Here is a 13,265-nt window from a genome sequence, read left to right on the forward strand (position 1 = left end):
GGAACCCAGAGTCGGGAACTAAATGAACTCAACAAACATTTTATGAACAAGACCCATAAACTAAAGGAACGATATGTCTGTGTGTGTATACATATCTACATATCTATATATATGTATCATTGTTTATATGTCTCAAAGGGACGGAAAAGGTTATGATGATTGACTGGGATGTAACTGAAGGTATGGGAACTGAGCATGATGTCAATGGTATAGAATAAGGATACTGTCATGGTTTCAGCTGGGATAAAGTTGATTGTCTTCCCAGTAGCTGGTACAGTGCTATGTTTTGAGTTCAGAATGCGAAGAATGTTGATAACACTGATGTTTTCAGTTGTTGCTAAGTAATGTTTAGTCTAAAGTCAAGGCTTTTTCAGCTTCTCATGCCCAGCCAGCGAGAAAGCTGGAGGGGCACAAGAAGTTGGGAGGGGACACAGCCAGGGCACCTGACCCAAAGTGGCCAACAGGGTATTCCATACCATGGGATGTCACATCTAGTATAGGAACTGGGGGGAGTGGGGGGGCAGGGGCATTGATAGCTGCTCCGAGATTAACTGGGCATTGATTGGCAGGTGGTGAGCAATTGCACTGTGCATCATTTGTATATTCCAATCCTTTTATTATTACAGCTGTCATTTCATTAGTGTTATCATTACCATTATTAGTTTCTTCTTTTCTGTTCTATTAAACCGTCCTTATCTCAACCCATGAGTTTTACTTTTCTTTTCCCAATTTTCTCCCCCATCCCACTGGAGGGGGGGGAGGGGAGTGAGTGAGCGAGCAGCTGGGTGGTGCTTAGTTGCTGGCTGGGGTTAAACCATGACAGAGTTGCAGCAGCACCTTCTGAGCCAGGGAGTGTTTTTTCCTATAGGAGTAAGAAAATGTGTAAACATGTTTTCAAAAAGCCTAAATTTCATTGTCCAGTTAAGCTAATAATGACTTTTTTTATTACACAACAATAAAAAAACTTTATTTGCATATGTTCTCTACAATTTGCCTCATCTTTGTATAGTATAGTAAATTACTTTTATAGGACCATAAATAAAGATTGGAATCATATCCACTAAATAATTAATCATATTTTAGGATTTCTATTAGACTAGAAGATGGTCCAAACTTCCCAGCTGCATTTTCACAGGAGCGTTGCATAACAATTTGCTGCAAATTTTTGACTTTTTGTAAGCCTGTATGCAATGCACAAATTCCAATTCTTTCTGAAAGCTGCAGTTTGGTTATAGGCATTGTCCTGGTTTCAGCTGGGATAGAGTTAACTGTCTTCCTAGTAGCTGGTACAGTGCTATGTTTTGAGTTCAGTATGAGAAGAATGTTGATAACACTGATGTTTTCAGTTGTTGCTCAGTAGTATTTAGTCTAAAGTCAAGGCTTTTTCAGCTTCTCATGCCCAGCCAGCGAGAAAGCTGGAGGGGCACAAAAAGTTGGCACAGGACACAGCCAGGGCAGCTGACCCAAACTGGCTAACAAGGTATTCCATACTATGGGACGTCCCATGTAGTATAGGAACTGGGAAGTGGGGGTGGGGAATCGCTGCTCGGGGACTGGCTGGGTGTCGGTCGGCGGGTGGTGAGCAATTGCACTGTGCATCATTTGTACATGCCAATCCTTCTATTACTACTGTTGTCATTTTATTAGTGTTACCATTATTAGTTTCTTCTTTTCTGTTCTATTAAACCGTTCTTATCTCAACCCACGAGTTTTACTTCTTTTCCCGATTTTCTCCCCCATCCCACTGGGTGGGGGGGTGTCGGGGGATGCAACGAGCCTACGGAATTCCTGACAGTTCGAGAACAGTGCGACCTTGAGCAGCTTGTAGTGTATCCTTGAGAGTCTGGAAAGATCCGAGAAGACCAGTACAAAAACAAGATAGTGATAAGAAGAACCGTCCTAACGAACTCACCAATCATGAGTTGTTAGTTACTAACCAAACCAATCATATACTAACACATACTCAAAAGAAGGGTATAAAAAGGTGTGTTAGAACAATAAAGTAGCCATTTTGCATGATCTATTACTTGTCGTGTCCGTCTCTACCGCGACAAATGGTGACCCCGATGCGTCTGAGTGAACAGATCATTTAAAGGCAATAAATCCAGCACTAGCAAGAAGTATACCGGCGGCGACGAGCGCTGCGAAAGAGTATACGGGCAGCGAGACAAGCTGCGGAGACGGAGCCCGGTGAAGCTGAGAGCAGTGGAATCTGCCTGGTCCGGACCTGAGCCTAGACACCTAATAAGGTGAGCCACCGGGGACAAAACTGTTAGAATGGGGCAGCAATTAACACAAGAAAAGGAGACGATTTTGTCTACCTGGAAAGCCCTATTAAAAAGAAAAGGGGTTAAAACCCCAGAACAAAGCTTGAAAAGGATTTTAATATGGTGTAAGATGCAAGGCTTTCAAGCCACAACAGTTACTGCATTCAGTGTGGGTGTGTGGCAAGCAGTGGGATGGAAAATGTTTGGTGAAATCTCTAAAGGACAGAAAGAGCTGTGTATGTTGGCGATCGTATGGTGTCTATTACGCGAGACCCTGAAGGAATGGACAGCAGAATGTGATGCGAAAGATCAGCAAAAGAAAGCTGAGGACTCTGACAATGTTAGCAATGAAAAAGTTTCTGCTCAAGTAACAGCTGCAGCCAATGCTGCAATCTCAGCAGTTGCGGGCAGAAAACCCCTCATGGGCAAAATCAGATCATACCCTTATTCACCTCCTCCTCCTCCTATGCCATTAATTACTCTACCGGGCGATGAGGGGCCCTCCTCACCTACTGGTGCGGCGGCAGAAGGGGTGACTCCATCAGCCCCCGCCGAGGAGAATGATGTGGCGATTAACACCGAGCCGGACAGTGTGGGCCGTACTGAAATTGAGGGCCGAAAGGACGGTGAGAGTCAAACTGAGTGTGAGGGCCGAACGGAAAGTGAGAGCCAAAATGAAACTGAGGCAGAAAAATCTCTAACTGACACTATGCGATCTCTGCAGCTCACAGATAAAACCATACCGAAGGAACCCCTGCTGGGGGCTCTCCCTCCATCCACAATAACTGTGGTCCTGAGATCCCCTGATCAGTTCTGGGAGGGAGTTAGAAAATATGCTGCCGACTCTGGCAACTGGGATCTAGTAGAACGCCTCAGCCCGTGCTCTCTAACACCGGCGTTTCTAAAGCCTCTAGATAAAGCAGCAGAGGCTCCTGTTACATTTCCTGTTTTCAGAGCTGCTCCAGGCACAAACCGGCACGATGAGCACAATCCAATCGGCTGGAGAGTAGTGCAGGATTTGCAGAATAGAGTACAAAAATACGGAATCAGTTCTCCTGAGGTGATGCAACTTATTCGTATAATCAGCACAGATCTGCTGTGTCCTTATGACGTTATGCATCTAGCACTCGTGCTGTTTCAGCCCATACAATTGCACGTATTTCAATCTACTTGGAGGCAGATGGCACGCACAGCAGCACAGCAAAATTTACGACTGCTACAGGGTGACCTGAGATTAGGCCTTGGAGAGGATGCTTTGCTTGGTGAAGGGCAGTATAGTAGCCCTCAGCTGCAGGCTACATGGCCTCCGATGGCTCTCGAACAAGCACAAAATATAGGCCTTATGGCAATGAAGCGAACCATGGACATGGCAGCTCCGAAGCAAAAATATGCCACTATCTGCCAAGGCCCCACAGAACCCTTTTTACAATTTGTAGAAAAAATATCTGCCGCCCTGGAAAAACAGGTAGAAGATGAGGTCTTAAGGCAGATTCTATGCAAACAGTTGGCAAGAGATAATGCTGATGAGGACTGTCAAAAGATCATACAGGCTTTACCAGGAGATCCTTCTGTCCCTGACATGGTCGCTGCATGTTCTAAAGCTGGGACACTGGAACACATGGTGACCACCATAGCCAATGCTATGAGAAATTCTGGAAAGTGCTGTGGGTGTGGCAGTGAAGGGCATATCAATGTAACTTCTCCACACAAAACATCACCAGGTCACATTTGTGCGATGGTTTCGACCCCCTACCCACCAGTGACAATCCCTAAAGGTACTCGTATTGCTCAATTTGTTCCTTTTTCGAGTTCTATTTCAAGAGCAGGACAGCAACTGCGATGCGATGGAGGCTTCGGCTCTACGGGACCCCCTCAGTTCTGCTGGTCTCAGACTGTCTCGTCATCCCGACCATGTATGACGTGCACGCTGTCGAATCACGGAAGATCGCCGACTACAGTAAGGCTTGCAGGGCTCCTGGACACCGGAGCCAATGTGACTATTACTGCCGATTGTCTGTGGCTGTCCACCTGGCCCACAGAGGAGGCTGGTATGGGAGTAGTGGGGCTGGGAGGCTCTGCGCAAGCAAAGACGGCAGACACACCAGTTCTGATTACCGATCCTGAGGGCCAACAAGCAGTTATTAAACCATATGTGACGGCAGCTCCCCGCAATTTATGGGGGAGGGATTGCTTGTCGCAGTGGGGGGTGAGAATTACCACGGATTTTTAACGGGGGCCACTGTGCTGCAGGGTGTTAGACAACCCATGCTTGTTTTAACCTGGTTAACAAATAACCCTGTGTGGGTGGATCAGTGGCCCCTACCAATTGAAGAATTAAAGGCCCTGCAAGAATTGGTAGCAGAACAACTAGCTGCCAGACACATTGAACCATCTCACAGCCCATGGAATACTCCAGTGTTTGTGATAAAACAGAAATCAGGTAAATGGTGATTTTTGCATGACCTGCGGTAAGTCAATGCTGTCATGGCCATGATGGGGGCTCTGCAACCAGGCATGCCTTCACCTGCCATGATCCCTCAAGATTGGGAAATCATTGTCATGAACCTTAAGGATTGTTTTTTTACAATTCCATTAGCTTCTCAAGATGAAAAAAAATTTGCATTTTCTGTGCCTTCTATCAATCATGCGGAACAAGCAAAAAGATATCAATGGAGAGTTCTGCCGCAGGGCATGAAAAATTCACCAACCATTTGTCAATGGTTTGTTGCACAAGCTCTGTCACCTGTAAGGGAAAAATTCCCCACTAGTTATTGTTATTACTATATGGATGACATTCTGTTAGCATCAGACAACAAGGAGCAGTTGAATGACATGAAAAATTTGGCCACAAATTCGCTACGACAATATGGGTTGGTTATTGCCCCTGGAAAAGTGCAAGAAATAGCACCCTGGAAATATTTGGGAATGGCAATTACAAACATGCAGGTTGTGCCCCAACCTGTGAAACTTAATCTTGCGGTTAAGACACTCAATGATGTACAGAAATTAATGGGATCCTTGGACTGGATCAGGCCCTATCTTGGACTGACCAATTCGCAGTTACAACCTCTATTGGACTTATTAAAACATTCCAATGATCCAACAGAACCCAGAATATTGAATACGGAAGCGTTAAATGTAATTCACATGGTGGAACAATGTATATACTAGAAATTTGTTTCTCGAATTGATCTGTCTTGATTGGTACAATTCTTTGTGCTAATTGCCAAAACTGTGCCATTTGGTGCTTTGGTGCAGTGGAATTCTGAGTGGGATGACCCATTACGTAATTTAGAATGGATGTTTTTGTCATTCCAGCCATGAAATACTGCTCCTGGCTTGTTTGAACTTATTGCTGATGTAATCATAAAAGCCAGAAAACGCTGTGTAGAACTAATAGGACGTGATCCAGCTACGATTGTTTTACCTGTTCAAAATTGGTACTTTGAATGGTGTCTGGCAAACAATTATGAGCTGCAAGCAGCTATGGCGGGTTTTCAAGGACAGATTTCGTATCATCTACCGTCGTGCCCGCTCCTGAAATTTGCTCAAGAAATACCATTTGGTCAGAAAAACTTAAGCCAGTTGGAACCTGTGAAAGGCCCTACTGTCTTCACAGATGATTCTGGAATAACGGGTAAAGCAGCAGTAGTATGGTATGAAAACAACAACCTGGAACAGCAAAGTAGTGCATCAAAATGGTTCTCCTCAAGTGGTAGAGCTGCGTGCAATGGCTGTTGCTTTTTCTATTTTTTCTACTCCTGTAAATATTGTAACTGACTCAGCATATGTAGCTAATTTAGTTTCTCGACTAGACAAAGTGGCTTTGACCATGTCAGACAATCAATTATTATTTGATGTGCTTTTAGAACTCTGGAAAAGTATTCAACTACGAACAGAACCTTATTTTATCATGCATATCTGGAGTCATACCACTTCACCAGGTTTTTATATGGAAGGTAATGCCAGAATAAAAAAAAAACCAAAAAAACAAAAAGGGGGAATGGTTGGGGAACTACCATAGGCATGCTTAGATAAAGCAGTTTATGTTCTTAACTTTCTCCGTTATGGGGACAATTCTTCCCTACCTCCTCTTTCTCAACACTTCTCTCTTTTCAACACAGAATTTACAAAAGGGTATCAAAGTACATGTTAAAGATTTAGTTACTGGTCAGTGGAATTGACCATGTGAGCTATTAACCTGGGGGCGAGGTTATGCTTGTGTTTCCACAGATACAGGCCCACAATGGACTCCCGCTCGATTTGTGTGACTGTCATCATCTGGAACATCCCAGAAGGTGCGGCAATATAAATACCACCTCAACCAAAAAACTAAGTGTAGGTCACCTTGGCCAATATAACAGGTCAAGATTCTCTGTGTATTGCAACCGCACCACAAAGCCCATGAACCAATAGACAGGATGGCTATGACTCGTGCAGCGCGCCTGGCCAGCGAGCGCATGCGTCATAGGTTGCAACTGAGGCGGATTTTGGCACCCGCTGGCCACGTGTGTTGAAATCCGTTCCTCTGCAAATGTATAAATACCGGGATTTTCCGAAGAGCATCGGGCTGGTGTACAGCAAGGCCATCGTTGCCTCCGTGGGGACGCCCACGCAAAGCTGGCACCTACCGATTGCTGGGCTGAGTTCGCAGAGCAAGACAGCACAAGAATGTACAGATGGTTCATCTACCTCACAGTCCTCAGATGGACGTAGTCATGGATACCGCCGCAAACCAAAGAAAACATCTGGATGACCCTGGCTGATGTGACCGGACAAGATTGCTTATACCTTAGTACAGTAACACCAAGCAATCCTTTTTTTGCAGGTTTAATAGGGGGTTACACTGACATCAACAGAGTTTAAGAACTTATTGATGGAGACCCCTGTGCAGCAGGTCATGGACTCAATGGATGGGAATGCCTGGTTTCCACGCATCGGGCATTCACCCTCATTGCCACCCCAGGAATCACAAATTCTGGGGTCCCTGAATACAGACTGGTGTAGTATTATCTGATTTACTGCTAGACTTTGATAGTGTCAGACATGCTACACTACAAAATAGAGCTACAATTGATTTCTTGCTTTTAGCACAAGGACATGGTTGTGATGAGTTTGAAGGGATGTGTTGTATGAATTTATCCGATCACTCAGAATCCATTTTCAGTAGTATTCAACAATTAAAGAAGGGAGTCAGTAAGCTGACAGAAAGCGATGAATTAGATTGGCTGACGAAGATGTTCGAGGGTTGGGGATTGTCTGGATGGTTGATATCTCTGCTCAAGACTGTGGGGGTAGTGATCTTGGTTGTGATAACTATGCTCCTGATGTTACCCTGTCTTTTCAGCCTTCTGCAAAGGGCCCTGCAGAGGGCAGCCGGGACAATATCTTTAGCACAAATACAAAAAGGGGGAATTGTCGGGGGATGCAACGAGCCTACGGAATTCCTGACAGTTCGAGAACAGTGCGACCTTGAGCAGCTTGTAGTGTATCCTTGAGAGTCTGGAAAGATCCGAGAAGACCAGTACAAAAACAAGATAGTGATAAGAAGAACCGTCCTAACGAACTCACCAATCATGAGTTGTTAGTTACTAACCAAACCAATCATATACTAACACATACTCAAAAGAAGGGTATAAAAAGGTGTGTTAGAACAATAAAGTAGCCATTTTGCATGATCTATTACTTGTCGTGTCCGTCTCTACCGCGACAGGGGGGGAGTGAGTGAGCGGCTGCATGGTGCTTAGTTGCTGGCTGGGGTTACACCACGGCAGGCATCTAGTTAGGAACTAATCAGAAACGCTTCACAATAAGTAGAATTACTACAGCAAAATCTGTTCAAATAACTTAATGCATTCCTATTTAGACAAGAGAATTCATCATGGCCACTGTTGACATAATGAACACCAAAATGTTATAAACTGGTATGTTCAGTTTTAGTGAGCGGTAGGTTTTTGGATCATTAGGCAGTTAACAAAAAAGATTTCTTTGCAATATTCCTCTTTTCTTGCTCTCAACACTTCAGCCTTTGGTGACAAACAGACCATATTGGACCAACCTTACCCTATGTTCCCTTTTCATCATTCAGCAAATTATGGCTTACATGCTTCCAGGCTTCTGCAAAGTCTGTATTTGTGCCACTTACTCATACAAGCAGTAACACTTTTCAGTGTGAATGCCAGTGCCAGGAACCCATAAGATGAGACAGTTAAACAGGGAAAGATGAATAGAAGCTACTCTCATAGTATTTTAATGTGACCTAGAAACTGGAAATTGAAATAGTTGCTGACAGTGGGAACTCAAGATTTTGCAATCAGAGGGTTCATAATAGGCTCTGAACACGAGGCAAGGAGTGACTGGTTATTTTGTAGGATAGAAGTGGTTACAAGAAAATTTTGCAGAGGAAAAAAAAGTTGGAAACACAATGGAAGAACCATTTTACTGAGCTTTGGGCCAAGCTTTTTTAGATGGGTTTCATAATCAGAAAATATTTCAAAAAAATCCACTAGGGTCTGGCAACAAGAGCTTATTCTGTGCTAAGGAAGAAGTAGCACAGCTTATCTGAACATACTTCAACATGTTTAACATCAGCGTTTCTTCACTGTACATAAAATATAGCTGAGCTCTATCATGTAGTATTTACATATACCAATATACAAATAGATACTCCCTGCTTTTGATTTTGAAAGAGACTTATCAGCTTAAGAATGGTCTCTCTCAGTTTTAAACTCTGCACACTCCCCTTGTCTTGAACATATAAAAGTTTTAAAGTATTTTAAAGGCTGTGTATTTAAATTTATTTTTTTTAAATTGGTAGGACCAAGACTTTATTTTCAATTTATCAAAAAAGAATTTGGAACACAAAACTCAGAAATGTCCACAGCTTGATAAATTTAATAATCAAAATGAAAATGAAGCTTTTCAGTTCCTTTGCCATGCCTGAAAACACTTATATCCCAAATTCTGCCAGAGGAAAAAATACAAACTGAAAAACTCCAACAACACCGTCCCACAAATTCACCTTAAACAGCTCTCACAGCACCCCAGTGAGGTAAGCCATAGATAATCAACTTTTGATGCCTCTTCCCTGCCCAACCAATATCAGCTAAAGAGATTTCAACAGCAGCCAGTCCAGAAATGCAGCACGTGAAACAGTTTCAGAACCAAAGGACACAAAGCTTTGCAAATAGTTTCCATATTCTGAGCTTAATTTCAAAGGCCAGTTCTACTCTGAATGCGAATTAAGATGACTGCAACAAAAAAAAGTGTGTGAACGTGTCACAGTTTAGGGAAACATCAGTACTTAAACTTATTGCTAATAGCTTAGACTAGTCTGTTTGATTAGGCAGTGATTTTATAACACAAGTAGGAGTTTGGGTTGGATATATCTTTAGCCAGAAATTAATTCTAACAAATGTAGTTTCAACACTCTCCATGGAAAGCAAATACAGGCAATGTTTAGCTATCAGCACAAATTTCTTGATCAATCCATACCAACAGACTCTTTTAGGAAAACTGAATAATGAATACATTGAACAAGTTGAAGTCAGCTCTTGAATGATGCAATGGTATGCTAAGAAGAAGAAATTTTGATCTGAAGTGTTCACCAAGTTATTAACCACCTATACAGACACTACAGTCATTTGTAATTGGCCTGCAAAAACACTTCATAACAGCAATGAACAGATTTAAAGTCCATCCTTGGTTTAGGTAGAAATTTCATTGGAAGTGTCTGAGACAGTCTCTCAAAACATGAATACTGTGTGTCTGTCATGTATAGCACATCTGATAACTTCTACTAAAAGAATCTCTACAGTTCTGGTGACAACCAAGGGGGTTGCTCTTTCGGTTATTAAGAGTTCTCATTTCAGAAACTCATAAGTTGGACCTTTTCTGGGTAAGTCACCTCTTGTGTTCAAGAGACTATTTTCTTTTCAGTCTAATAGTATCTTGCACTGTATTGCCTTACTTTGGAATTATATTTAAAAAAAGGAAGGAAAAAAAAAGCCAGCAGCACAAGAAGCTTACTTCTCACTTGGTTTTGTCTCCCAATCAATCACCCACTAGTTGAAGAACTAGGGTCAGCTGTTTTCTATCACTGTGGAAGAGTTCAATTTCATAGTACTAAAACTCACCACTTCATAGCAACAGTTTTGATGACACACCAGGGTAAAGCCTGTGTAATATAAAGGAGAGGGTACCAGGAACAAATACTCTTCTGAGGTCAAGGGAATTGAATTACATAGAAAAATAAGACCTCAAAAGCAGTATAATAAAGGTATTCAAGATGATGGAAGTGCTCAATAAAATAGAGCTTTAGATATTTTTATACTGATGAAATAAAAAATTTAAAGGATCACAACTTAAGAAAGGAGTAATAGCAAAACTAAAAAGCAGAACTATTAAGCTAGGTAGTTAAAATATAATATGGTACTCGTTTCATTTATTTTCACAAGAAATATAAGCACATACACTACAACTATCTAAAGAGAGACTCCAAAAGATGACTTCCTGAATGGCTCAGATAGCCAATATTACAGTTCCTTGGGATAGAATTTTATGTGTTTAAAAAAAAGGTAGTAAAGATTCACTGAAGTCACTGCAGCTACAGAGATCTATCAGGGTGGATGGGACCCTCCTATAGCAACAGAGTTACCCCACCTCCATCAGGCAGCATGTCACTTTGGCATGCTTAAGTCTATCATTTTTTCTGATTAATATCAGAATTGCTGCTTGCTTATCACTTTAGTAAAGGGAATTTTGTGTTGTGCAAAGGACTGAGAAAGATCTGATGTTAAGGCACAACGAAACAGAAAGAGACAAACGTAGACAGTTCCATTTTCGAGAGAATACCCTTTCAAGACATTTTCCCCTGGGGCTGCTGTAACAGAATGCTGTATTTAAATCAGCAGGTCATGCACTAGAAGATGGTTTAACTGCTAATTAACACTAGATTATATACTGAAAATTACATGCTAATTAATTCTCTGTAGATCTAAGTGCCCTTCCTTCTATGTCATTTTCAATGAACATATTAACATGAGGAATAAGATGGCATTAATTACTAATTCATATGACAAACATGTGAAGCTATATTAAATAGTTGATGGAGGTTAACTGAAAAGGAAGATGTGGGTTAAAGTTGTCAACCACAGGCCACAGTATCATAAAGATACCACACATTAAAAAGAAGAGAGCATATATTACCCATCCAATCTTCCTGTCAGATTGATGTTGTCCTCTTATATTAGATTTTCTTGCAGGATGATCATTATTCACAAAATAAGATTCGACTGTTCAGAATACAGTAGTGAAAATCCCACAAAATGAGAGCATGTAAATTGAAAGGAAATAATATTGTTCTTTTAGGAAGTGACAGTGATTACAGTTTTTTTTATAAATGAACTCTTAACTATCCACACATCAAAACAGTTTGAAAATTGCAAAGAAACTGGGCAAGCATAAGTTACAGAAGTAGCTAAAGAATCAATATTCCAAATATTGGTTCTGCACTATTCCAGCTCTAGAATAAGAGAAGCATTTTAACTCACACATGTACAACATCAGTACCCAAAACTACTGGTTTACTATCTTTTAATTTTGAGGTCTGGAACTACCTCGAATAAAGTAAAATCCCATCACTGAAAACAAAGATCAAGCCACTAAATGCCAGACGTTACCCATGCTTCTCAAGGATCTCAAATTCCAAGCAGTGACTATAGGTCAGCCCAATTGGGGGTTTCAAAAAACATACAGAAGTAGTGGTTATGATGCTAAAATTATATTTCATGTTTGTCATACAATGATATACCTACATGCACAGCTATTTCCGTAGTTTAAAAAGTTGAGTTTCTCCCTTCCAGTACCTTCCAGTGAAAGTACTGGTAATTTGTTATTAGAGGAACATCTAGCTGCTAAAGCCTATCTAGCAATTTTATTTTTTTTTTAAATACACAGACCTCATCTGTGCTCATGGTCCATACAATCTGATATACACACACATATATATTTAAATGCTTTTATATGAGGGATCATGGAAGTATTTTGAAAAGCTACATTCCAACTTTGTTTCTGATGTCAGAGCTACTGTAGCCTTCTAACACCAGGGAAGCAGCTGACTGTACTGGATTGCAGGGCCAGAAGGGATAAGGAGTTGTGTTGAAAAAGATGACCATAGCTTTCATAAAGAACACATAAAATGGAAGGTAAGATAGTTCACAGATGATGGTGCTAGAGCAAAAGGAAGATCATCCCAGCTGTCTCTTAATACGTTTCCCATTTAGCAAGGAAACAGTTTTGGTTTTCTGTGCCTCCAGTTAACATTACCTCTGCAAATGTGTCCATTACCTCCCCTATGAGAGTAAGATGTAGCTAGTCTTTCCTTCAGTATTTTGCTTAGTATTTGCACCACCACTGACAGTTTCCTACTGCAAGCCAAGTAGCCAATCCCCCAACATAACTTGAGAAAGTATTTTCCTTTCTTTGAAAAATAATCAGCTGATCTTTGTTTTAAAAGTTCCATTATCCATCTATTTATTATTCCTATGCATTATTCTATTTGGTCTCCTACATTTAAATTCTAAATATTTAACAATCATTTAAGTCAACAGAATATCTTTGAAAGCATTTATAAAAAGGAGCTTCTAGAATAATATCCTTTCTTTGATTCTGTACCATTAGATATGTATGCAAATAATATCTTTTTCAATAAAAAGTCATCTTTTCAGTAAACATGATGTCTGAATTAAAAGAAACCAGTGTGCAAATCATCTTAAAAATGAAAATCATACCTCCATAATACATATTTTTCTACTGGAGTTGAGAATTCCTGCTTTATCCATTCACAGTAATAAAGTCATTTGGGGCATCTGCATTAGAAATAATGCTCATTTGTAGGTACGAGATACAGGAAAGAAGAATGTTAAGGGATTTTTGGTTTATTTTAATAGTACAATAGATATCATAGAATCAGGGAATTTGGTGCAGGGAGGCCAGTGA

The 13,265-nt window shown here is 41.1% G+C and overlaps 1 protein-coding gene across 1 annotated transcript; it reads left to right on the forward strand.

Annotated features, from left to right (window-relative positions):
• The first annotated feature begins 1,759 nt into the window (after positions 1 to 1,759).
• LOC142035984 (uncharacterized) lies at positions 1,760 to 7,942 on the forward strand. The gene is made up of 3 exons (XM_075038809.1): positions 1,760 to 4,224; positions 6,501 to 6,565; positions 7,615 to 7,942. Exons 1-3 carry the CDS (start codon positions 2,278 to 2,280, stop codon positions 7,763 to 7,765), a joined length of 2,163 nt encoding a protein of 720 aa, XP_074894910.1. The 5' UTR covers positions 1,760 to 2,277; the 3' UTR covers positions 7,766 to 7,942.
• Positions 7,943 to 13,265: the final 5,323 nt, after the last annotated feature.

The sequence above is a fragment of the Buteo buteo genome, chromosome 10 (genome assembly GCF_964188355.1).
Source record: "Buteo buteo chromosome 10, bButBut1.hap1.1, whole genome shotgun sequence".
Taxonomy (NCBI): domain Eukaryota; kingdom Metazoa; phylum Chordata; class Aves; order Accipitriformes; family Accipitridae; genus Buteo; species Buteo buteo.